General features: G+C 45.0%; 1 protein-coding gene and 1 long non-coding RNA gene across 2 annotated transcripts in view; both read right to left on the bottom strand.

The window, feature by feature from the left end:
* KIAA1549 (KIAA1549 ortholog) overlaps positions 1 to 25,243 on the bottom strand; it is a 129,834-nt gene that overhangs the window by 5,331 nt on the left and 99,260 nt on the right. Inside the window, exons 11-21 of the mRNA XM_077340797.1 lie at positions 19,931 to 20,133; positions 17,825 to 17,949; positions 17,264 to 17,287; positions 16,646 to 16,660; positions 14,115 to 14,320; positions 11,871 to 12,094; positions 10,659 to 10,803; positions 8,421 to 8,729; positions 4,780 to 4,832; positions 3,110 to 3,255; positions 314 to 468 (exon numbers count right to left, since the gene is read on the bottom strand). Of these exons, the coding sequence (XP_077196912.1) occupies positions 314 to 468; positions 3,110 to 3,255; positions 4,780 to 4,832; positions 8,421 to 8,729; positions 10,659 to 10,803; positions 11,871 to 12,094; positions 14,115 to 14,320; positions 16,646 to 16,660; positions 17,264 to 17,287; positions 17,825 to 17,949; positions 19,931 to 20,133 (1,605 nt within the window). The remainder of the gene's footprint in view (positions 1 to 313; positions 469 to 3,109; positions 3,256 to 4,779; positions 4,833 to 8,420; positions 8,730 to 10,658; positions 10,804 to 11,870; positions 12,095 to 14,114; positions 14,321 to 16,645; positions 16,661 to 17,263; positions 17,288 to 17,824; positions 17,950 to 19,930; positions 20,134 to 25,243) is intronic.
* On the bottom strand, positions 481 to 3,095 carry LOC143838469 (uncharacterized). Its single transcript, XR_013231397.1, has 3 exons — positions 2,044 to 3,095; positions 1,386 to 1,897; positions 481 to 1,241 (listed from the first exon to the last, which is right to left on the bottom strand). It is a non-coding gene; the product is annotated as an uncharacterized LOC143838469 (long non-coding RNA).

The raw sequence follows: 25,243 nt of genomic DNA, 5'->3' as shown, positions 1-25,243 counted from the left end.
CCAATGTCAATGGGACAATGTGGGCCACTGTTGTCAGGGTGTCCTACCTACGCTTGTCTCAGAAACAGCATGTTGAATGACCAGAATCCAGTCAACACTGCAACGAGCACAAGAGCCAAAGCGAGAAAGGAAAGGACAGAGAAGCAGAGATTCAGATGCAGGAGTATGAAGGAGACAAAAGCAGCAGCTAGTGTCTGATCAGTAAGTAAAAACGCCCTGAGAAGAAATGCTAAAGCAGCAATGGATGCAAAGAGAAGTTAACTGAACACACGACCGCTTCAGAAACTATTCAAATACGAATCACAGTACTCACTGCATCTCTCCTAGCATATTCATCCTCTCCACGATACGGGGGCCACCCTGGTTCCCCCGGCTGGCCATGCCCTGCTCTGCCTGAGGGGATCTCCACTTGTTGACCTCCGATCCTGCTAGCAATTCCCACCTGAGTAAGGTGCTGTATCTGAGAACCTTAAAAGCAAATATTGTGGTGTGTTTTTTTTTTCTCTTTCATTTATACATGCAGCAACATAAGCGTGAAGGGCAAATAAAACTGAGGGCAGGATGAGTGGAAAGCACAAAGGTAGGAGAGTTGGGAAGTGCAGAAAAAGGGAATGGGCTGTATTTAACTAACCAAGGTCCATGTACGGGAAACGAAATAGATTCATTTGCATGCAGTGCTGTCGTTTCCAGTATGTCCTTTTGCATATGGAAGGCATTCCTGGGAGGCTCAAAATCTGGACTGTGTACATATATGGAGTGCAGGGGGTAGGGGTGGGGAAGGGAAACAGGCTGACAATCTGTTGGGCTAGATACAGTCTGCTATGAGTCAGTGTCTGGGCCATTATTGAAGTGCACTGAGGTTTGGCATGCAAGCCCTTGGTGGAAAAGGGGAAAATATTTGCTTACTGAAGGACAGCCAGCTAGGGAATAATAGCAGAAGCCTATCACTGGACACCAGACTTCAAATCAGATCCTTAGAAGGACCCATAGCAGAGTTCCCTAATGTGGTAACCAATGGGCAACGTGGGTACCTGTTGACACCTTTACTGATGCCCACCAAGTTTTTTTTAGAAAATAGGTGGTGACAGATGGGCCTTTTGCTCCACAGGTCTTCAATTAGCCCCTGGAAGTGAGACTTGCTGTGCAGATTTTTTTAAAAAAATGTTGCCATAGCAGCAGCTGCCATCCCAGCTTCCCTTCAAAAGAATACACTCAGTTCAAAGGGCCAGCAGTTCTTCTGCCTAAATCAGGGGTAGTCAAACTGCGGCCCTCCAGATGTCCGTGGACTACAATTCACAGGAGCCCCTGCCAGCAAATGCTGGCAGGGGCTCCTGGGAATTGTAGTCCACGGACATCTGGAGGGCCGCAGTTTGACTACCCCTGGCCTAAATCATTAGAGAACTGCTATTAGAATTAGGTAGAACCTCACTCGCTCACGTATTGTGGTTGACTGCTGCTTGTGGCAGCCACTTTGTGGTTGGCTCCACGCCCTATGGCAGCCATTTTGATGTTGTGCCAACCATCCAGTGTCAGAATTCCAATGGTGTCCATAGGCACTGGCCATAATTTTGAAGATTGGTACTTTGGAGCTATCCTCAGGGCTGCTTTTAACACTAGTTCTGAACGAAAAGCACAAAACACTTTTAGTTCAAAAACACATCAGTAACGAAGCATGAGCATACGTAAACGACCACTCTCCCCTTTGAAATTCACTTAAGCATTGATTGGGAAGCAGGTCCTTTACAATGCGGGTTTTAAAGCAAGGATTTGCTCGGATCTACACCCTTCACAACTGATGCAGCATGCACAAAATTTACAGAAGTCTCAGCACCCAAGACAAATAAGTCATTGATCTACCACTAGCTTTTGCAGATTCCCACCCAGTTTGTCTGCATGCCTTTGACCAGGGGTAGTCAAACTGCGGCCCTCCAGATGTCCATGGACGACAATTCCCAGAAGCATTCCCAGAAGCATTCGCTGGCAGGGGCTTCTGGGAATTGTGGTCCATGGACATCTGGAGGGCCGCAGTTTGACTACCCCTGCCTTTGACAATGTAAGCCCACCAAAGGTTACACTGATTTCCAAGGTGCCACAAAGAGTCTGATTTATTCTTTCTGTGACAGACTAACACAACAGCCATCAACGTATAATAAAATAGCATGTGACAATGCCATCAGTTCAGAAGCTCCCTAGCTGTGCTCTTGCAGTTTCATCAAATTATAAATTTAAAATGTTCCCTCTGCACTTAATCCACGAGTAAATGAGCCTTAGATGCATTGTGGGAGTCTCAAAATGGCTTAAAAATTTAGATTATCCCTCTATGTTTGGAAAGCAATTTTACATTCTGTATGAAAAATCATCATCAACCCTAAATCTCCCAAACATTGAAATCAACATACTTGTAGCTTTCATCCTCCATGTACATGATATGCCAATCATTTGTCTTTGCCTCCAACCAACCTCCTAAAGTTGCTGACAGAGCAATGCTAGGAACTCTTTTGGAGACACAGGTGCATGAAGTCCTGTGCCCATGATTTCTCTGAAGAATGATGACAACCTGTATGAACATCACGTACCTCACACACACATATCCACCCTACTCGCAAATGAGTTGGACAATGTACAAGTGTCTATTGAGCTGCATGGTTCAGTGAAGCATTTTTTCCAGTTGGCCTTCAAGAGGGAAGGATGTGCTACTAGGTATCCTGGATTAGGGTTGCCACTGGACCTCCCCCAGCAGGTACTTGCCTGCTAATCGCTCATTTGTCCACCAATGGTAATTGATATGATGGGATGGGGGGGGGGCTGTGTCTAAACCCAGAAATGATAGGCAATGCTTTAGGAATATTCGCCCCCTCCAGCCATAATGGGCATTAACATATAGATTTGGAGGATTCCTACAGCATTGCCTGGAAATATCACTTGCAGGTTTGAATGCACCTCCCCATTTGATCAGCAGGCTTAGCATCTGAACTGTGGATCCTGCTACTTGCTTGTACAGTAAGTTTATGAAACAACTTGGCTACTGCGGAGCCATGGCCAAGGACAATGTGCTGAATTTTAAAGAGGCAGCCATGGCAGAGTAAGATAGTTATTAATCTGAAAGTACCTGCAGTGCTTCCAACCGGTCGTGGCCGTGCTGCTGACGGCATTTCCTCGGAGTAGATCCCTCTGCTGGAATACTGCACATCAGGTGCCTGCTGATCTGGATGTATTAATTCAACAGGCGGAAGGAAACTCGAGCCAACATTTTGCCTGTAGGCAGAGAAACAATGCAACAAAACAACTTAATGACCAACCTGTTGCCTAATAAAGCAGCATCTTTGTATCTTGCCAGCTGTCTGCTTGACAAAAGCAATTCTTCTTTCACCTACTCCTCTACAGAATGAGCATCCTCCATAGTACTTTACCATGCTGAAACTGTCATGTGGATGCTATGTGTGCATTATGGTCTCTATCTTAGTCTTAACTAAGTTAGAAGAGGACAGTCTTTAAGATGGTTAGAGGAAAGAGGTCTACAATTACCACTGTAGCAATTGGGGTGGATTTGTTTAAGACTAAGTAGGGCTGGTGCTTTATATTGATTTAGATCATCAGTACCACCAAGGTCTACTGTCTACTCAGACTGGCAGCACTTCTCCGGGATCTAAGGTGGAGGTCTTCCACATCATCTACTACCTGCTCCTTAACAGGATATGCCAGAAATTGAACCTGGGGCCTCCTGCATGCCAAGCAGATGCTCTGAGTCATAGCCCTCTCCTGCAGTACGAGCACATCATTTGGATTTGGAAAATGTATGCAATATGTACCATTTCCCCAAATTGTGTTACTGTTTGTCCATTTTGTAAGTTTAGATGTAGAATATTAGTTTCTAAAATACAGCCTTGCACTGCTCTCAAGGAAGCCCTCCCCCCACCCCTATAGATGAGGTATATGGGATGCAGGCCAGCCCATTGAAAACCTTGATTAAATTATTGAGAAGAAAAGGAGCAATCTGTTTTTCCAGCCACTGCTCCAAGAACTGGCTATTTAAACCACTTTACTGAGGCGCTAATAATAGTTCCGTGCCACAGCAAACTTAAACAAACAGGACCCATCACAACCCTCCCCCCCCCCCAGTCATTTCAAACAGCCTTGCACACGAGCCTCACAGAAATGGAGGACAGGGACAGCATCAAAGAGGCCTTTATTCTGTAATGGCTTTATGAGATTCTTCACTGTATCTCTTCAGGGCTGAGGTATTCATCTGTAATTCAAGAAAACGCAGTGCTGCCTGGACGAAAGGTAATTGCCATCTACAAAGGAGTCTCCCTCAGCGATCTGAAGGCCAAAAAGTTAATATTGTTGTGGATATGATGCTCGCTGCTGCTGTTCTTTACTGTTTGGCTGTCCCTTCAACTGCCTTTTTTGTTGGCAGAGAAGTTGCTCATAAATACTTAAAAACTAGTCAAATAAATCACAAATTTTCAGTCTAACCCTGCCAAGGTCTATTTGTCCCCTCCCTCCCAGCTTCTGCTGCTCCGTTTTTTTTCCTCACTCTTCCTGGCAATGTCTAATTTTATACAAGAGGTGAAAAAATGAAGTCATTGCCTTCTCTTTCCTGCCTTAGATTGCCGGCTGTTTGGGGTGGGGGGTGGGGGGAGGAGAACGGCTTGCAAGATGACATCATGTCACACACTGTGCTGAAACCAGACATTAATGAGAGGAGAAGGAAATGCAGAGGACTGTTGGCCCACATTTTTTATAATACCAGCAAGGGAGTGGGAATTAGAGAACTACCTTGGTAGCAGGCCTGGTGCTGTTGGAGGAGTCATCCCAAATTCCATGTATCTCTAGAAAAACACCACAATATTAAAACACCATTTTTCTATTTAAAAAAAATGAAGAAATTTAAGCACAACAAAAAAAAAACATGACATTTTTAAGCATCTTTAGATCTACAATAATTAGAGATTAAATCTGATTTACAGTACATACAGGACGGTTTGCTAAATTAAGTGGGAATGAAAAAGCAGCAGGGTTTGGGAGAAAGGTTTATAAATAGATGCAGAATAAATATAGGTTATATGTTAGTCTTTTGGTACTATGTGATTTGAAGTCACTATGTTGGGGTCCTTTACAATGGGAAACACATAAATTTCACAAGAACGAGGGGATTTGCAGGACTTCTGGAACCATACCTCTTACCGTATTTGCCAGCGTATAAGACGACCCCCCAACATTTCCACTCAAAATACAGTACTATGGGCCACTATGGGCAGCTATGTCTATCCCAACTGAAGTGCACCCGGCGTATAAGCCAACCCCCCCCCCCTTGGAGGCATGTTTTTCAGGGGGGGGAAGTAGTCTTATTACAGCAAATACTGTAATTCTGAAATCTAGACATGGGTAATTTTCCACTTATAAAACAAACCAGAGGCCCTCAATCTGCCTATCAACAGCAGTTTCCCCTCCCCACAAAATCAAATCACAGGACAGGGATGTGGACAAAATTGTGAGGGTTCAGAGGAGTGATGGGGCCGCGATGGGTCAGACACAACTTCGCACCTAACAACACAACACACAAGGAGTGATGTGGATGATCTGGGCCCTGGGGACCAAGCCCTCTGAGGAAAGGCTGAGGGACTTGGGAATGTTCAGCCTGGAGAAGAGGAGTTTGAGAGGGGACATGATTGCCATCTTTAAGTATTTGAAATCTTGTCACGTAGAAGAGGGCAGGGAAAGGTTCCTATTGGCAGCAGAGGATAGGACCCACATTGATGGATTTAAACCACATGTAGAATAGTACCAGCTAGATATCAGGAAACAATTTTGTTTACAGCCAAGAGCTGCCTAGGGAGGTGGTGTACTCCACTTCACTGACAGTCCTTAAATAGCAGCTGGACAGATACTGATCCTGGATTTGCAGGCTGATCCTGCGTTGAGCAGGGGGTTGGACTAGATGGCCTGTATGGCCCCTTCCAACTCCATGATGCTAACATTTCAGCCACAGAACACATTACTTCATCCACACCCCACTTTTCTCCTAAAGCAGCTTACATTGTTCTCCTCTCCTCTGTTTTATCACTATGACAACCCTGGGAGACAGGTTAGATTGAGTGTGTGATTGGTCCAGGGTTAGCCAGCAAGCTTACATAGCAGAGTGGGAGTATGAACCTGGGTCTCCCACATCCTAGTTTGATACTCCATTCACTAACGACACTAATTCTCCTTTATGTAACAAACCATTTATTTTCTGCTGTGGTCTACCTAACTCAGTGTTTGCTTCTCAGGTGAGTATTCGTTTTCCAGGATCTCAGGCAGTGAAAGGTCTTTCCTATCATCTGTTACCTGGAATCTTTAAACTGGAAGTACCAAGGACCAAATCTTGGTATAGTGGCTAAGAACGGTAGCTTCTAAACTGGTGTTGATTCCTTGCTCCTCCACATGCAGTCACCAGGGCAACCTTGGGCTAGTCACAGCCCTATCAGCACTGTTTTAACAGGACTGTACTGTCCGAGCTCTCTCAGCCCCATCTACCTCACAGGCTGTCTGTTGTGAGGAGAGGATGGGAAGACGATTGTGAGCCACTTTGAGACTCCATTGGGTAATGAAAAGCGGAATATAAAAACCAACTCCTCCTTCTACATGTTAAGAGCATGTGCTCCACCAGTAATCATGGCCTCCTTCTGGAACATGATGCAACCTTGAACCAAGTGACACGACTGACTTAGAACTGACTATCTAAATGGCAGCAGTTTTCCTGGGTTTCAAGTGGAGAAAGGCCTGGAGAATGCTAGAACCAAACCTGGGCCTATACTGAGGAAGCATTCAAGAGCTGAATGCAAATCAAGCCAATACAACATTCAAATATGACACCTGTTCCTTTCAGAAACTCTAAGAAGACTAAAGACTAAAATCAAAACAAATAATCTGCAATGCCACTGAAATTTTTGCCAAGTTCTCAGAACTAACATCTGTTAGACAGCTTAGTTAGCGTATCCGATCACCATCTTGGAAATCCAAGTTCAAATCTCCACTTGCCACTGAAGCATGCTTGGTCACCTTGGGCCAATCTACCTACCTTACCAGACATATAATGGAGAACCTTGTAAGCTGCTTTAGATCCTCATTGGGGAGAAATGTGAGATATAAATATATATAATCTAAATCTCAAATACTTTGGCCACCTCATGAGAAGGAAGGACTCCCTGGAGAAGAGCCTAATGCTGGGAGCGATTGAGGGCAAAAGAAGAAGGGGACGACAGAGAATGAGGTGGCTGGATGGAGTCACTGAAGCAGTCGGTGCAAACTTAAATGGACTCCAGGGAATGGTAGAGGACAGGAAGGCCTGGAGGATCATTGTCCATGGGGTCACAATGGGTCGGACACAACTTTGCACCTAACAACAACAAAATCTAAATCTAATCTAATCTAAATCTAAATACATAAATAAAATAGAACTCAATAGACATTTCGGAATGGCTGGGAACTATTCTTAAGTGTGCAGTGGGGGAGCCGGAATGGGGGGGGGGGGGCGGGGATGACATGCTGTTGAGCTTCCTGAAAGCATCTGGCTGGACACTGCTGGAAACAGGATACTGGACTACTATATGGATCTTTGCCAGATTCAGCAAGGCTTGTTTTATGGTTTTAATCCAATTACACGGGGCTTGATTAAGCACAGGGCTGAGCCACTGTAAGCAGAACTGGCTTCTTTTCATGCCACTATCATGTTCTCTGCACTGTGACTATAAAGGCAGACGGTCACAAGCTGGGATGGCCCAAGTGCCAAGACCTGTAAAGGGCCCTGAACTCAAACAAAACAGCAATGTAATGTTGATGCAAACTGAGGACTGGTTTTGGCTTTATTTTCTATAGACATATTATAAAGATGCACGGAAGCATTGCTTGAGAATCCTACCCACCAGCAAGACAGCTAAAAGATAACACATATCGATGCCAACTTTCTCCGCTCTCTAAGCTCATAAAACAGTGCCCTGGCTTAAAGCAGAGGCCACCTTGTTTTGTCAGATTCTGGGGTGCCCTATGAGCTTTGAATAATATTTTCCAGATTTAAAGCCTGAAATCTCAAAAACTACTTCTTCTGCACCCATTCTGCCTCCTCCACATTTCCCTGTTAATTGGCGGGTTCCATTAATGCTAACTGTAGCCCCCCCCCCCCCACTTACCTATTGCACATTCATGAATGCCAGATGCAGATGAAAGACAAGGAGGGGTTTAAGATGGGATTTCCAGCAATCACTTTTTCTTCTTCTTACATAAATTGTACAGTTATATTTATCCCACCCTGAATCTCTAGAATACCATGGGCTGCAAACATAAGTAAGCAAATAAATAAACAACCGAAAGCACAGCAAGCCAGGCATTTCTGCAACCTTTAAAACTGCACCACTGCTGGTCTTGAAATGGCTACTTACTGTGTGTGTCGGGCCATACGGAGATCCCCACTGGCTGCCTGAGGTCTCTCTTGTGGTTCGGACAGGTGTGTTGTTTTCTGGCTGCCCCCCTGAGCCTCCAGGGTGTGTGACGGCCACGGAACTCGTGGTCTGACTGCTAGGGGCCACCAGGGCAAAGGCGTCGTCCAAGAGAGAATGCATTGTCTGGCGGGCCTCTTCGATGGAGGGTTGAGGAGGGGTGTACTGAGAAGGGTGCGGGGGCAAGCCTGAGTACTTTCCCAGCTCAGTTGACGAAGGTGTTTGGGGTTCAGCAGGAAGATCAGGGTCAGACTGGAAAGGGACCAGAAGGACAGCAACGTGAGAGGAGAGACCGCAACCTGAGCAGCATTACACTGAACGTTCTACTCCCTCAGGTTCAAACCAAACAGGTTAAGCCCTTGTGCCTGGATTTTTCCCCTCACGAAGGGGAGACTTAAGTTGCTGACAAGGTGTGGAAGGGATTGGGTTAAATGCAACTCTTTCCCAGTCTTCAAACCAGCCATGTGGGCATAGAAAACAAAGCCGCAGACCTGTGAGACAAGATCCTAATAATTGTCACGTGTGGTTTGAAACGAGGAAGCTTAACTTGTAACAGTGATGACATTTGTAGATCATATTTTACACAATTCGTATCTGCAGAGATTAGATCATTAACAATACTTCCTCATCTGGAGTAGGCTGGGGGTGGATTATTACCTATTACATTATTACATAATGTTATCACTTTACTCCACTCTGGTAAGACCTCACTTGGAGTACTGTGTTCAGTTTGGGGCATCACAATTGAAGAAAGATGCAGATAAACAGGAGCTTGTCCAGAGGAGGGAGAGGGGTTTAGAGACCAAGTCGTATGAGGAAAGGATGTGGGAGCTTGGTTTGTTTAGACTGGAGAGAAGACGACTAAGAGGTGATATGATAACCATATTCAAATACCTTAAGGGCTGTCATATAGAAGATGGGGCAGAGTTGTTCTCTGTGGCCCCAGAAGGGCAGACCAGAACCAATGGGTTGAAATTAATTCAAAAGAATTTTTGGCTGAACATCCAGAAGAAGTTCCTGACAGAGCAGTTCCTCAGTGGAACAGGCTTCTCGGGAGGTGATGAGTTCGTCTTTGGACGTTTTTAAGCAAAGACTAGATAGTCACCTGACAGACTGATTTTATGAACTTAGGCAGATTGTGAGTGGGTGGGCAGGAAGGGATGTGCCAGTTTTTCTCTCTTGTGGCCCTTCCTTGCATACCCAGGAAATTGCTGATCGCTACTGTGGGATGGTAGGTGAACTTCCTCCAGGCCAGGCTGATCCTGGAGATTTTTGGTTGGGAGGGGGATCACCTGGGCACTGTGGGCCAGCAGGTAGTTGTGAGTTCATGTATTCTGCAGGATTAGATGACCTTGGAGGTCCCTTCCAACTCTATGATTTTATATGCTAGAACAAGCCCTATCACCTATTTTGCACATTATATGTAATTTACAAAACCACATGAGTATAATCTTGGGTCTGCATCTTTTCTATGCAGGAGGTGGAGAACTGTCCCTCACTGGCACTCTTCAAGCAGCAGCTGGACAGATACTTCAGCATGTATGCCCTTAGGCTGATCCTGTATTGAGCAGGGAACTGGACTATACGGCCTGTATGTACCCTTCCAACTCTAGGATCTATGATTTTAATTGTACGTGTCTATCCAACTGCTTGGGGAGATTTCCTCCTCCCCAAAGAGGGGGCACACAAACCAATGAACAAAATCCTTTGAATAAAGTATCTGGGAGAACTTCACTTACATCATAATTTTAATGGCATTACTGTATATTATATATGTTGTACACCGCCCTGAGCCGGGCCACCAGGAGGGTGGTATAAAAATCAAATCAAGCAAGCTGAGGACTAATTCACCCATCTGAATGCCTGTAGGAACCTGATAGATCCAGCATCTGTCTTAGCTTCTGACTTCCAAACTGGGTCTGCTATCACTGCTTTGGATGGTTTACCCCATGAATCAGCCCTCAGCCAACGAAGGCACCTTCTTGGGCATCGGATTACACCAGCCCTACTTAGTCTTAAACAAATTCCAGACAGAGTTGTAAACAAGATAGCTCAAAATGGTTGTGGAAAATCAGAGAGAGTTTTGCATGATCATTCTTGGCATTATGCAGATTCAAGCCCCACTCTGCAATTTATCATAATGTGTTGCCGCCAGAAAGAAAAAAAAGAAGCCAAACGTACAATGTATGCAGAGTTGTTAACTCCTGGAGGCCTCTTGTAGGTCCCATCACTGTCAGTAGTGATCAGCCGGTCCTTGTCGGCATCCATTGGGCTTCCGTTTAGTTGATGTCTCCGCCGTTGCCTCGGGGAACGTTTGGCCCGTGAACTACAAAGACATTTTAAAAAGTTAAAAGCAAAGTGCTTTTCAGCTTACTAGGATAAGCCTTCAGAGGTGAAGAAGAAGAGTTGGTCTTTATACCCCGCTTTTCACTGCCTGAAGGAGTCTCAAAGTGGCTTCTTTTCCTCTCTCCACAACAGACAGCCTACAGGGTAGGTGAGGCTGAGAGAGTTCTGAGAGGAACTGCTCTATGAGGACTGTGACTAACCCAAGGTCACCCACCTGGCTGCATGTGGAGGAGCAGGGAATCAAACCCAGCTCATCAGATTAGAGGCTGCCACTCTTAACCACTATACCAGCTGGCTATCTGGCCATCTGGCTATCTGCCGCTTTCTTCTACCCAAAGGAGTCTCAAAGCGGCTTACAATCGTCTTCCCTTTCCTCTCCCCACAACAGACACCCTGTGAGGTGGGTGAGGCTGAGAGAGCCTTGATATTATTTCTCGGTCGGAATAGCTTTATCAGTGCTGTGGCGAGCACAAGGTCACTCAGCTGGCAGCATGTGGGGGAGAAGCGGGAATCAAACCTGGCTCTCCAGATTAGAAGTCCGTGCTCCTAACCACTACACCAAGCTGGCTCTGACCAAGGTGTGAGTCATCCAGTGGAGAGAAATGCAGGGTATAAATGAAAATGCCAATAACAATATGAGCATACTACAGAGTCTGTAGAATCTGAGACACACAAAAGCCAGTCTGAGTTGACAATGTAGTAAACTTAGAAGGGAAAACTTGGGACAAAACCTGCAAAGAAAGGCTGCTATCGTTTTTATTCCAATATACCAATAGGATAGTTTATGATATTATTGGGGGTGGGGTGGGGAGAGATGGCATCTAAAACTGTCAGAGTTCAATCTAGAAACAACATAAAAAACTGGCTCAAAACTACTCAAATGGGTAAACAACACGGCCCAAAAAGGAACAGCAAATGGATTAAAATTATACTCAAATAGCCTTGAGACACATTTCCAGCCCTTAGCTCATCCTAACGACAGAACAGGTTGCAAATTTCCGCATTCCCAGAGAAGGGCCTCCCTCTCCCACACTGTACCACTGTTACCTCTTCCTGGGCTCTATGAAGACAGTCGGCATGTTTCCCCCAGGGTCCAAAATCTTGTCTATCTGCATCTGGGCCTTGCGGTACATTCTCTGCTGGTCTTTAGTGTCGATGATAATCATGTCGTCCACAATTGGAAACTCGTAGTGTCCTTTGCGCTTGGCTCGGAGTCTGATCTTGTTGCGGTGATGCTCTATTTCAGATTTATGCCTCAGGGCTGTTTGGATCTTTAAAATAAAAACAAAGGCATTATAATATACTTTGGAACACAAGATGTTCCTTAGTTCTGCGGCAGAGGATTTTGCAGAAGGGAAGAAACACAAGGCGATAAATGTTAAAACGCACACGTCTCAATAACGCCCTGATATCTCGGTCTCCAGCCTGTAATTCACCAGACGGCTTTCCAGGTAGAAAAATGATTGCGCGCAGCATGATGATTAATGGAGCAAAGGCAATTAGAGGGAGTGTGGATAAAAATGCATGACAAACAGCAAGCTATATCTCATGCAGGCTGCCAAAAAGAAAAGCAGCAAGAAAATTAGAAGGGAACCAGATTTTAGTATCTGCTTGTAGGGCAGAACTGAAGCTTGGAAGGCACCCCTGAAGTTTACAGTGGCACAAATTGAGTGCATAATGTATAACAGTAAAAATGACTTGCCTCAACTGAGCTTACTCCATGTATTTCTGTACAAGTTACTGCCCTGGGCAAGCCTCCTTGGATTGCAGACAATTCTGCTATATCTGTGTGCTGGAGAGTGAATGGATGATCCGGTGATGCATGGATGTGGCAGAATTGCATACCCCAGAAGAGGCTGGCTAGAAGGTCAGATCAGTGAATCATACAGAGGCACAGCATCTGCTTTCTGTCTCCTGTTTATGCTGCCTCCTGTCATCAGTGTCTGGGTTTTTAAGAGGGGGCTATTAAATTTCCCCCCTTTCCTTAAGAGTCATACTTTCTATTGCAATTTGATCAATGGGTTTTTTCCAAGAACAGAGGGACGCAGATTACGAAGCATCCTTAGGTATATTGGAACTGAGCTTATACTCGGTTGGTTGATCTCCAACTAGGGTTGCCAGCTCTGGTTCAGGAAATACCTGGGAATTTTGAGGGTGGAGCCTGAGGAGGGCATGGTTTGGGGAAGGGAAGGTCTTCAACAGGATACAATGTCATAGAGTCCACCTTCCAAAGGAGCCATTTTCTGCAGGTGAACTGATCTCTGTTGCCTGGAGATCAGCTGTAATCCAAGGAGATCCCCAGACTACCTGGAGGTTGGCAAACCTATTTCCAACTCTAAACTTCAGTCACTTGAGTTCCCTTGATCTTAGAAGTGAGGGAACTCAAATACCTCACAAGTTTCTCAGCCCATGAGGCCTTGTGGAGATGAATGGGGAACTAATGCAAAATTGTTAAGCTGATGTAGTTGGAGAAACAAACAAACGGAGAGACTGTTCAATATAGGTGCACTGATATTCTTCCCATATATGCATCCTTGACCTTTTGCGCGCTCTCTTTCCTCCCATCCAGAGCAATGTATCCAAAGCTGCTGCAGCTGAGAACAAGGGGGGGGGACATGCTATTCTGTGACCCAAATGTTCCCTAATCCAGGGAGATGAGGCTGAACTCACATTAATCAAAGGTTTTCGAGAAACTAGAATACAGTTACTTAGTTGGAAATGGGAATGTCTATGAGAGTTGAGCTCTTAGGTGCTTCAACTAGGCCTATGTCAGTTTTATAACAATTTAACCACCATGCCATTTTCTCAAAGAGTCCTGAGAATTGTAGCTAGTTAAGAATATCTGTTAATAGCTCATTACCCCAGGTAAAAGAGCCTCTTGTGGCGCAGAGTGGTAAGGCAGCAGACATGCAGTCTGAAGTTCTGCCCATTAGGCTGGGAGTTCCATCCCAGCAGCCGGCTCAAGGTTGACTCAGCCTTCCATCCTTCCGAGGTGGGTAAAATGAGTACCCAGCTTGCTGGGGGGTAAACGGTAATGACTGGGGAAGGCACTGGCAAACCACCCCGTATTGAGTCTGCCATGAAAACGCTAGAGGGCGTCACCCCAAGGGTCAGACATGACTCGGTGCTTGCACAGGGGATACCTTTACCTTTTTACCTCAGGGAATCCTAGGATCCACAGTCCTTTGAGGGAAGCTAGGAATGTCTATTCCACCAGTTCATATGCATATTCTGTGGGAAGCTCACATTCTCTCTACCCCAAGCCGTAAAATTCTCCACGAAACGCATTACCTCCTTGTTAATTTTGTTGGTCTCCGCTACTCGGTCAGAAAGTGGTTGGTTCTGAACTGGAGGTGCTGCAATGGGCTGCATGGCGATCAACTGGATCTTGTTGGGGACCCTCCTGCTGACTTCCGAGGATCGTGACATTCTGTCCACATGCTCAAAGATGGAGGCCGAGGAGTGCTGCTCTGTTCCATTACTCATCTGTGGAGGGCCTGAATGCGAAGGACAAATGTAAGGCAGACACATCACTGTTGCTCTAACAATCTTAGTTAAAAGCCCAGGGTACAAGTGGAAGATAAGAACACCTTGCTGAAGCTAGATTTAGGGATGGGTCATTTTGAGAGATGCTTTATATACACATGGGATTCCATGAGAGAAGAAAGGAATATTACTGTCTTAAATATATAAAATCCAAACAATTTTTGGATTTTGTAGTCCTGTTCTGGATCATATATTAATACACTGTTTGAACAAGAAACCATCAAAATAGTGTTAACGTTTTTTTTTAATTCTAAGATCACAGAAAAGGTTTAACTTGGAAGAAACTAAAAAAAGGTGCCTATTATTAACACTGAATCAGATCCTTGATCCATCCAGGTCAGTACTGTCTGCTCAGACAGCATGCAGCTCTCTAGACCAGGGGTAGTCAAACTGCGGCCCTCCAAATGCTGGCAGGGGCTCATGGGAATTGTAATCCATGGATATCTGGAGGGTCACAGAGGTCTTTCACATCACCTACTTCCTGCTCCTTTAAGATGGAAATGCCATGGATTGAATCTGGGACATTCTGCACACCGAGAAGATCCTCTTACAAATATTGTATATTTTATAACATTCTTGAGCAGCATTTCGAGACTTGATTTTTACAGTATCCAGTAATTCAGTCATTCCCTTGGCCACTCCCCCAAATCACAGACATTTTGGCCCACCAAATGTGATACTTGGCATGAATGATCTTAAGTGCATTGCTGGAATGGTTTAATAAAGTTGACTTGATTTACTCAATATAGATTTTTTTCCCCTTTCTTCCAGTGGCTCTTCTGTCTCAGTAGTTCTCTTTTGCCAGCTTTTCTTTTGGCATTAAGAGATTCTTCCAACTTGAAGATGCTCATTCAAAACAAACCAAGAACTGCTAAATTTTAATTCATGTGTTTGATAGTGTTTTTAATAGTGTTATGTTTACATTTTCTAAGCTGCCTTGGGCATTGTGGAAGGGAGGAATATAAATACTGTAAATAAATGAATTTAGGCAGATGAGCTCAGCTCTTGTAGCTCTTTCTTATATGCTCAGAGTAATGACAATTGCCACTTTAGGGTCAGGAAGGAATTTTCCTCCTGGTCAGATTGGCCAAGGGATCTTGGAGATTTTTTGCCTTCCTCTGGGCATAGAGGTAGCTGTGAACCGCCTGCATCATGTAGGGGGTTGGACTTGATGGTTTTTTGGATCCCTTCCAGATCTCTGCTTCTATGTAGTCAGCTTGGTGTAGTGGTTAGGAGTGGCGACTTCTAATCTGGTGAGCCGGGTTTGATTCCCCGCTCCTCCACATTTAGTCAGCTGGGTGACCTTGGGCTCACCACAGCACTGATAAAAGCTGTTCTGACCGAGCAGTAACCAGCCTCATCTCCCTCACAGGGTGTCTGTTGTGGGGAGAGGAAAAGGATGGCGATTGTAAGCTGCTTCAAGACTCTTTCTGGTTGAGAAAAGCAGCATATAAGAACCAATTCTTCTTTTATGTAAATCAGGCTTTCTCATCCAGCCCTGGAAGCATTTCCTAAACGGTTGGGGGTTAATTGATTTTAATATATATTTTTTAAATTTGTGGTCATGTCACAGCCACCCACACCCAAATGCCAGTGATGGGCCTGGAGGGGTGAGAAGGGAAGGGGCCACAGGTAGAACACAGCGAAGCTTCCTAACCATATTCCGCACCGTCTCACCATTTCCGGGGTTTCTCAAAGCCTAAAGTATGCTTCAGGGGGTTCTCAATGGTTAAAAAGTTGAAAAAAGCTGCTGTAAATAAACAAACAAGCCTACTGCTTTTGCAATGTGGAGGCAGGCGGCAATGAGTCTAGGTTAAGTCCCACAACAATGTAACCTGCAGATAAGCCTGAGAAGCTAGCAGGATTGGGCCTTTGGTGATACATGACAAACATGCCAATGGCCTATGGCTACATGCAATAAAATCTGACTTGACAAACATGCCAAAATGAAAGCGATCCAGTGTGGCACAGAATATGGTTAGAATGGGGCTAGGACCAAGACACCTGGGCTCAGGCCCAACCATGAGGCTTGCTGGATGACCTCTGGTCAGTCACCTTCTCAGCCTTTAAAGCAGGGGTAGTCAAACTGCGAACGCTGGCAGGGGCTCCTGGGAATTGTAGTCCATGGACATCTGGAGGGCCGCAGTTTGACTACCCCTGCTTTAAAGTGTACTTTAAATACTAATATTTCAATATTCAGGGTGACACTCCCATCTCCTTACTCACAAGAACATTGCCTGTGTTTGGGTTGGGGGTTTTCCAAAAAAGAAACTTACCAACTCGGTTTATTCCTAGCAGCGTCAAGGGAAAAGATACCAGCTTAGTTAACATTTAGCATGCTACCGAAGCGATCTGTTGTATCAAGTTTCTACCAAGGATGAGCGGAAAACAAATGTTCTCAAAAAGGGAATATTATAGACCTCCAGAGAAGCTACCACTTAAAGAATGACTTTAAGAAGTTATATGCTTCTGTGCCTGAACCCTTCACACGTAGTTTACAACTTTCCTTTATTCAAGGAGTTTTTAACGTATGGGCACATTTAAGTTTGAGACCCACATTGTGAAGTGGTACAGCCTGGGGAGGAACTGAACCACATGTTGTTGAGCCCGCCCACGAATCACGTCTAAGTACTACTACATAATTTACACAGGACACAAGACATTAGCACCACAACCGCCTCAATGACTCAGACAGAAAAAAATACATTGCTTCTTATTTCCACTTAAAATAATAACATTAACCGAGGAGTAAGAAAAGGCTCACGTTTAACAGGCATCTCCAGTCTGTATTTTAACACTTGCCAAAATAAAGACTGAGTCTCAATACAGAGTCTTTGAGCCCCCAAAACTAACAGCACAATGAACATATCACGGTTTTAAGTAAATGTACCTACCCTTGTTTAATTTTTTACGCAAGTCTGCGTGCACAGACAAAAGAAACAACATTTTAAAACAAAAGCGTATAAAAGTGCCTGGAATGAACTCTTCGGCAGCTCTAATATTGACAGCACACGGTGCCGTGGAGCTGAACTAAATATTCACAGACTGGGTAAACTCCTGACATACTTGTTTCCATTTCAAAAAGTCCACATGTGACTTTCTGACTGCAGCAACAAGGGCGTGCTTAACCCTTATCCCCCGTGTGTGCCTTTTCAGATTAACTCCCCCCCCCCGTTGCCTTGAGGTGACTGAAAACAAATACACTGAGACCATTTCCATACTGGAGGGCTTTGTGTCAGGCTGCAGGCTGGAATTTGAGCCAGGGCAGGTGGCCCCGCCTCTTCCTTCTCCCACGTAGGGGAGCATTTGGCCCGGTGCACCTTGTCCACCCTGGATTTATGCTCCTGCATGTGAGCCGGGGCAGCAGAGTTCCTAGTGTGGAAACAGTTGGAGAGATCCAAACACCATTCTCCCCATGCAGTATATAATGCAAGGGGGGGAGGGGGGAGGCATACCAGTCTTGCCACCTCTGTGCGGCTTGACTTCATTGACTGCATTCTGCGGCCTGGTCATTTCTTCTCCTGTTTCGCGTCCACTAGACTGGTCACTCGCAGTGGAGTCGGCGTCAGAGGGGGAAACTCTGTACAGATGAAAAGCCAAACAAGTTTTTTTTTTAAGGTGGTATGATGCTGTATACCAGGAAGAGCCACGTACCAAGAGAACAAATATGCAGATCTTTCCTGTTTTACTTTGAGCAGACTCTCAGAGCTGCTTTGCTCTGCCTTTTGCCACAGCCAGCAACACGGTGATATCATCAAATAAAGTGGATTGTCAGTGAACAGAACGGGTAAAAGAAAGCATCCCTTGAAACAGGATTCCAGAATTAGACACATTCACTGTGGTCGGGCCTGCTAACGGCAATTAGCAATATTCAGCCGTGTTGGTCTGAAGCAGCAGAACACACCAGTGGCACCAACAGAGTTTGGTTCAAGGGATAAGCTTCCATGTGCATTCCTGCAGGTACAACCTTATAGCTGAAGAACAACCTTGTTTCTGAAGAAGTGTGCGTGCACATGAAAACTTACACCTTGAATAAAACTTCTTTGGTCTTAAACGTGCCACTGGACTCCATGCCAATTATGTGGAATCTATGTTTCAAATGTACTATAGAAGAAGAAGAAGAAGAAGAAGAAGAAGAAGAAGAAGAAGAAGAAGAAGAAGAAGAAGAAGAAGAAGAAGAAGAAGAAGAAGAAGAAGAAGAAGAGTTGGTTCTTATATGCCGCTTTTCCCTACCCGAAGGAGGCTCAAAGTGGCTTACAGTCACCTTCCCATTTATCTCCCCACAACAGACACCCTGTGGGGTGGGTGAGGCTGAGAGAGCCCCGATATCACTGCTCGGTCAGAACAGCTTTTCTTGATAGATAAAGTATTCTCTGGTCAGAACAGCTTTATCATTGAGGCCAAGGTCACCCAGCTGGTTGCATGTGGGGGAGCACAGAATCGAACTGGCTCACAAGATTAGAAATCTGCACTCCTAACCACTATGCCAAACTGGCTCTATATTGTTGGATTACCAGATAGTGGGAACATACAGGAGCTGGCCATGCTATTTCCTTTAAGCTGCAAGAAATACTTCCTGTATAAGCGCATAAGCATTAAGCAAAGTATGGCAGTGTAACTATGAAAGAATACAAAAGGCAGTGTTTTCTGCCTTTTTATATGTCAGAATAAATTTTCAACAGGTTTAAGACAGGATGCATTGGAACGTACGAATGGCCCAGGAGAAAACCGAAATTAACCCAGTGATGCTAACAACCTGCAGGGACAAACTCAGCTTGCCCTTGTGCCACAGCAACCACAATGATGGGTGCCACTGATGGTCCAGGTGGAAGCAAGGGGCAAGCCTATTGCTTCTGGTCAGGTATATAGCTGAGTGACCCTGCACATCTGCCAGCCGAGCTTGGTCATGGATAGCAGTGATACTCGAGGGTAGAGAGCCAGCTTGGTGTGGTGGTTAGGAGTGCAGACTTCTAATCTGGCAAGCTGGGTTTGATTCCACACTCTCCCACATGCAGCCAGCTGGGTGAACTTGGGCTCGCCATGGCACTGATAAAGCTGTTCTGACTGGGCAGTAATATCAAGTCTCTCTCAGCCCCACCTCCCTCACAGGGTGTCTGTTGTGGGGAGAGGAAAGGGAAGGTGACTGTAAACCGCTTTGAGACTCCTTCGGGTAGAGAAAAGCAGCATATAAGAAACAACTCTTCTTCTAGTGGCTGGCAGGTAACTTTCCCAGGAAGTCAAAGGGCCAATCTGCCTCTGCCTCTGCCATCAGAAAGTTGAGCCACACAAGTAAGCCCACATGACACAGGCAGATCCCAATCATCCCTCCCTTCTAAACTTTAAAAAACAAAACAAAAAAACCCTGCACTATTAAAAAGCAGCCAAAAGAAAAACCCAAGAAGAATCAAGGCACAAATCCTTGTGGATGAATACAAATAGCAAGTTCCTGAGCGGAAGCTGTTCCCAATGGAGGGGGGGGGGGAGCTGAGCTGAGCCAAATAATCCTCCACAGCCAATTAACTTTAATCTGTGCCTAGCAATTTCTCGTCCACTGAACTGACCTCCCTCTGTGTCGGACATTCTTGGATGGCTTTGAAGAGATCTTGGTCTTGGGGCTTGGCAGGTCACCGTTTTCAGAAGGGGTGGTGTCCTTAATTGGTCCCGGCAGAGGAGTCGGCTCGTGTATGATCAGGATGTCGTCTTTGTTGTGCTGGCCTAAATGCTGCTTTGCAAAATCAAAGCCCTTCACACTGGGGGCTTGCAACTGCAGAGGGGTGGGGGAGAAGGAAAAGAAACAAAGCAATGCTACCATGAGTGGACATGAAAACTGACATCAAAAGTATAACCGGTAAGGTTTGGATTGGGGAATCCAAAGGTGGGCAAGTATGACACAGCAGTGCAGAAACAGAACAAATAAGCATGTATGGCTAGAACATCAATTCCATGACATTGTGGACATGATCAGAAGACATCTGACATATCTATGGTAGCATTCACTCTGTACTTTGGTTGCACAAACTTAACCACATGTCATAAATTCTATTCTTTGAGGCAGCTCTGTGCTGCCCAGAACAAACTGTAGAAATGAAAGTATTAAAAAGAGATGGAGAAATGCATAGTATACCTGTGCCCGGTATGCCCTGGAGCAGAATAGAATGAAACTTCCTGTACAAACAGTGGTAAGAAGGGAACTAAAACAAGGCACCACAGAAAGACCGAGGGGAAAGAACTACTCCCTCTGTGACTCTGCAGGTTAGTTGTGAAGTGCAATCCAAAACAAAGCAAAAAAGCCACTTCCTTGGGAGCAAGTTCAATAACGTTGAACTTTTGACTTCTGAGCAGATCCACTCAGGATTACTCTCTTAGGAGGCAACTTTTTCTTATAAACAAGATGCTCAGGAGTCAAATCAAGAACACAGAATCTGCACAAAACCATAACAATCAGGAAATATGTAAACATTATGCGTACAGCACCATCAACATTTAGCAAACCAGGTCCTAGTGAGGCCCGTACAATCTAACACTCCACAGACGGAGGGGTCCTGCCAGAGACGTGACTGAAAACAAGGGCTTTGAGAAGGAATCCAATGAGACAAAGTGCATATCACAAAAGCATTCCTAAAGTAAGAAAAAGTGGGATTTTTTAAAGGAGCAGAACTTTGGGGAACTGAAGCAGAAAAGGTTGCAGTAATTTAAATATACTATATTATTTACAGGCACTGGCATATTCTCTAATCTCCATTCAAACAGGGTTAATAACATTTAGTTTACGGACAGAACTGTTGTTAGTGGTAAAGATGATATCAGAATCCTAGGATGGTACTCTTATGACTAGCGATCCCCAACCTGTGGGCCGCGGACCACATGTGGTCCTTTGACTAATTGGAGGTGGGCCCCGAAGGACGCCTTCTCTCCCCCCCCCCCCCCCGGCCCTTTACTTCATCCCCCCGGCCCTTTACAACACACTTCGGGTGTCATTGTCTCCCATCACTCCCAGATGGGACTATCTCGTTGCAGAGAAACAAGCTCAGGGTTCCCATTGATTTGTCATTGTCATGAGTTAAAATTGCCATGAAAATAAAATGTTCCTTATGTTCATTGTTGTGGCGTGTCTGTATCTTATTTTGAAGGGATGTTTAAACATTACCATAGCGATCAGAGAGCGTTAGGGCAGTGGTTGAGAGTAGAGGAGTAAACTACCCCCCCCCCCCAGGCCTCAGTAAAAGGTGTTGAGTGGACCCCGGTGATAAAAAGGTTGGGGACCACTGCTTATGACTAGTTGGAGAAGGCTGCATTCTCCCTTTGGGCCAGCAGAGGGAGGTAAGAGTCCTATTCTGTAGAGGAAACCTCTTTTAATCTGGTCACTCTTTTATGTCAATAGCTCCAGCAAGGGGTTGGGATCAACAATTCCTTTCCACTAAATGCAAGGCAGAATGACTCCTGTGAACCTCAGGTTTTCTTCCATAGGAGGAAGAAGCAGAAGGAAGCCAATGGACCCAACCCATCATCACCCACTTTTCTTCCCCATACCTGCTCACGTCACATTCATAATGTTTATGTTTTCACAAACATGTTTGTGTTTTCTTTCACACACAATTTCCTGCTTTGATTCCAGAAGCCTCTTTATCTCTGAGCAGTCTCGATAAGAAACCCATTTTCTTTCTCAGACTAAACACATTCACCCACGTGAAACCACTGGAAAAGGTCATAAGGAGGTTGGGGCAGCAGTGTTAACAATGCACAGATGATACCCAGCTGTACCTTTCTTTCCCCCATGATTCCAAGGAAGCTCTTAATGCTCTAAACAGATGCTTGGAGTCAATAAGAGGCTGGATGCAAGTGAACAAGTGGAAACTCCATCCTGACAAGGCAGGTGATCTTAGTAGAAAGGCAGACCAGGGACCTGACCTGGGTGGGGTTATACCCCCTGGATAAGTCAGGTTTGCAGCTTGAGTGCTGCTTGAAATAGCAGAAACTTAGAAAATCAGTTGGCTGCTGTGGTTTAGATTAGAATGTCTTCTCCTAGCTTTGGCTGATGGGCCAAATGCACCCATCCCCAGGTCTGTCTGATCTAGCCACAGGGATCCATGTCTTAGTTAAATCCAGACTGGACTCTTGCATTGTTGATTCAAGCCAACACCTGAACCACCACCATGCATGGGCATCCTTCCTCCCATCAATTCTTAATCACGTGCAAACAAATATTACAAGACAAATGTTCTTCTATCTACAGGTATATTTATTTTGCTATATATGTGTTTGTGCGTATTATATCTATGAATGCACAAGCACACACATACTAATACCCATTTGCTAGTTCCAGTTTATTCTATTCAAAGCTGTACACTGTAATATGGAAGCTCTTGCTACCAGCATATCAGGACCCATATTTGATCCCAGGAGTAATAATATTTCAGTCCTGGCAGCTAATCTATGAACTACTCTAGAGACCTTGTAAAAATGTCTTGGTGAATTATGATCTGGTAAAACTGCTAGCGCAGGGTGTTCTGGAAAACGGGGGGTGGTGGTGGGGGAAATGGGGCACAATAAAAGGGAGTTTTGCAAATATTATCACCAGTCCTATTAATAAAGATGAGAATCACAATGATGCTCAGGATCTTTGTTTAAATAAAGGAATGCTTTAAAAAATTAATATGTACGCTTTTAAAAATTTTACTTCCTTATTCCTCTTTAGCATTTTAACCAAAACTTTTTTTTTAAATCTATTTTTGCAATAACAAGGACTAAAAAAACGATGAACAGGGAAAAACAGAGGTACACACAAAGCCCTTAAGATGTTCAGCCCAGACTGATAAACATTTCTATATTTCAGGAGAATATAAATCGACAGGCCTCTGATAAGATTTATTTGAGCACGAAAATCACATTATGAACTCTGAAAACTAAGGGGACTCCCCCACCCGCAAGTGTACACAAACACCTTGCTGCCATTGGTCACGTTCTCATCTAGTTGAAGAAAATATATGTTTGCAGGCTAAAGCCAGAGAGACAAATATCACCGCATTCCTTCCATGTCTCATGAAAGCATAGCCCTTATCCACTCCGACAACACAGACGACATCAAAGGGAGGTTTAGAGAAGACACAGTGTCTTCCACAGTGGGCCAGGTATATTTGATGTGCTTTTCACATAACTCTTCCACTGTCTCAGAGTCTAACGCTCAACAAAACCACTGAAGCAGTGCGGGCGGAGATCGGTCCATTTCCGAAACTTCCATGTCTGAAACTCATAGCTATTTTTATTATGTGGCACTGTCTGCCTACAAATAGGGTCCAAATAATTCTGATTCATTTCCCCTGCTTGATCTGTAAAAGGATCACCCCTTCCTATGTGCTGGGAAAGGCAATCACAGCTATTGTGAATGCCCTTCTGTCAATTCCCTCTTCAGACAGTGTGATCATCTATTTAAAGTATCGCTTTCTGCGGTTCACCCTGTCTTTGAAATGACTTGTTCATTTTGCAGCAATGAGAATTCATACAAGGAGACTCCCAGCTCCATGCAGGGAAAAGCAGGGAGAGGAGGAGGAAGAGGGTGTTTGCTGTTGGTGCTTCCTCTAACACGCTACCAGGAAGCCCGTTTAGCCTGAAGGTTGCTCTAGCCAAGTATATAAGTTTTTGGAGCTTCATGACTATGAATTATTGAATAATCAACTGGATCCAGACTGAATCCCATGATAGCAGAACTCCTGCCTCCCCCTCTTCTTGCAGCTCACTGATCTGGTAGGTCGGGGACCCCAAGGGACAACATGCAGCGGGGAAGGAGGAAATAAGTCAATGGTGCTAATTTAGTCTGGGCCCAACAGAATGCCAATGCAGCTGATGGAACAGAAATATGAGAGGGCTAAACCTTGCACAGGGACCTGCCTCTACTTTTTTTCTTTGACCCAAAGAGATTTCTGATAACAAGATGAATGTTAGAAATGAATGATCTCCTTGCTGGAAGTGGGGCATTCTGCTTTGGTAACTGAGATGGTGACACAGTGAGAAAGATCTTGCTGGCAGCCAACTAGCAGCAGGGGAATTCCACCTGAGCAAATCTCCTCAGAGATATTGAAGTCTGGGCAGGATCAGAGACACAGGTCAAGGGACGTGCAGTTCCCCGACAGGGCTTTGGGCTCACTTCGCTACCCTGCCAGTCCACCATGTGTTGTTTTGTTTGCTTGGTTGGTTCTATATTTTTTGTTTTACCACTGCAAGCTGTTTTGAGTCATTTTGGGGGGGAAAGACCATGAAAGCAAGACAGAGATAGCCAGAGAAACAAAGAATCATAGTGTTGGAAGGGGACCTACAGGCCATCTAGTCTAACCCCTGCTGAATGCAGGCTCACCCTGAAGTATCCTGGATAAGTATCTGTTCAGCTGCTGCCTGAAGGCTGTCAAGTGAGCAGGAGGAGAAGAGACATGAAGATAGGGTGCAATGCTGTACTGCAGGGGTAGTCAAACTGCGGCTCCTCCAGATGTCCATGGACTACAATTCCCATGAGCCCCTGCCAGCGAACGCTGGCACGGGCTCATGGGAATTGTAGTCCATGGACATCTGGAGGGCCGCAGTTTGACTACCCCAGCTGTACTGCATGAGATGGCTACACAGGGAGTGACTCTCCCATCACTACGTACTCCCTGCAAGGAAATCCATGCAGAAGATCTATCATTTCTTCTATATGCTTTATATGGAGATAACAACTAGGCTAGGGGGCCAAGATTAAGCTGAAAAGGCAAAGCTACGTGTTTGAACAAAGCTTAGGGAGCCCGTCCCACCATTTGTGATCATTTGTAAATATGAAAGCGTACATAAAAGGCCATTTAGCAGCCGGTAGACTTGACCCTTAAAATAGTAATCTGTTACGGGGAGAT

This window comes from Paroedura picta, chromosome 5 (genome assembly GCF_049243985.1).
Source record: "Paroedura picta isolate Pp20150507F chromosome 5, Ppicta_v3.0, whole genome shotgun sequence".
NCBI lineage: Eukaryota > Metazoa > Chordata > Lepidosauria > Squamata > Gekkonidae > Paroedura > Paroedura picta.
The sequence above is the reverse complement of the archived record's forward strand: the minus strand, read 5'-3'. Positions and strand labels throughout refer to the sequence as shown.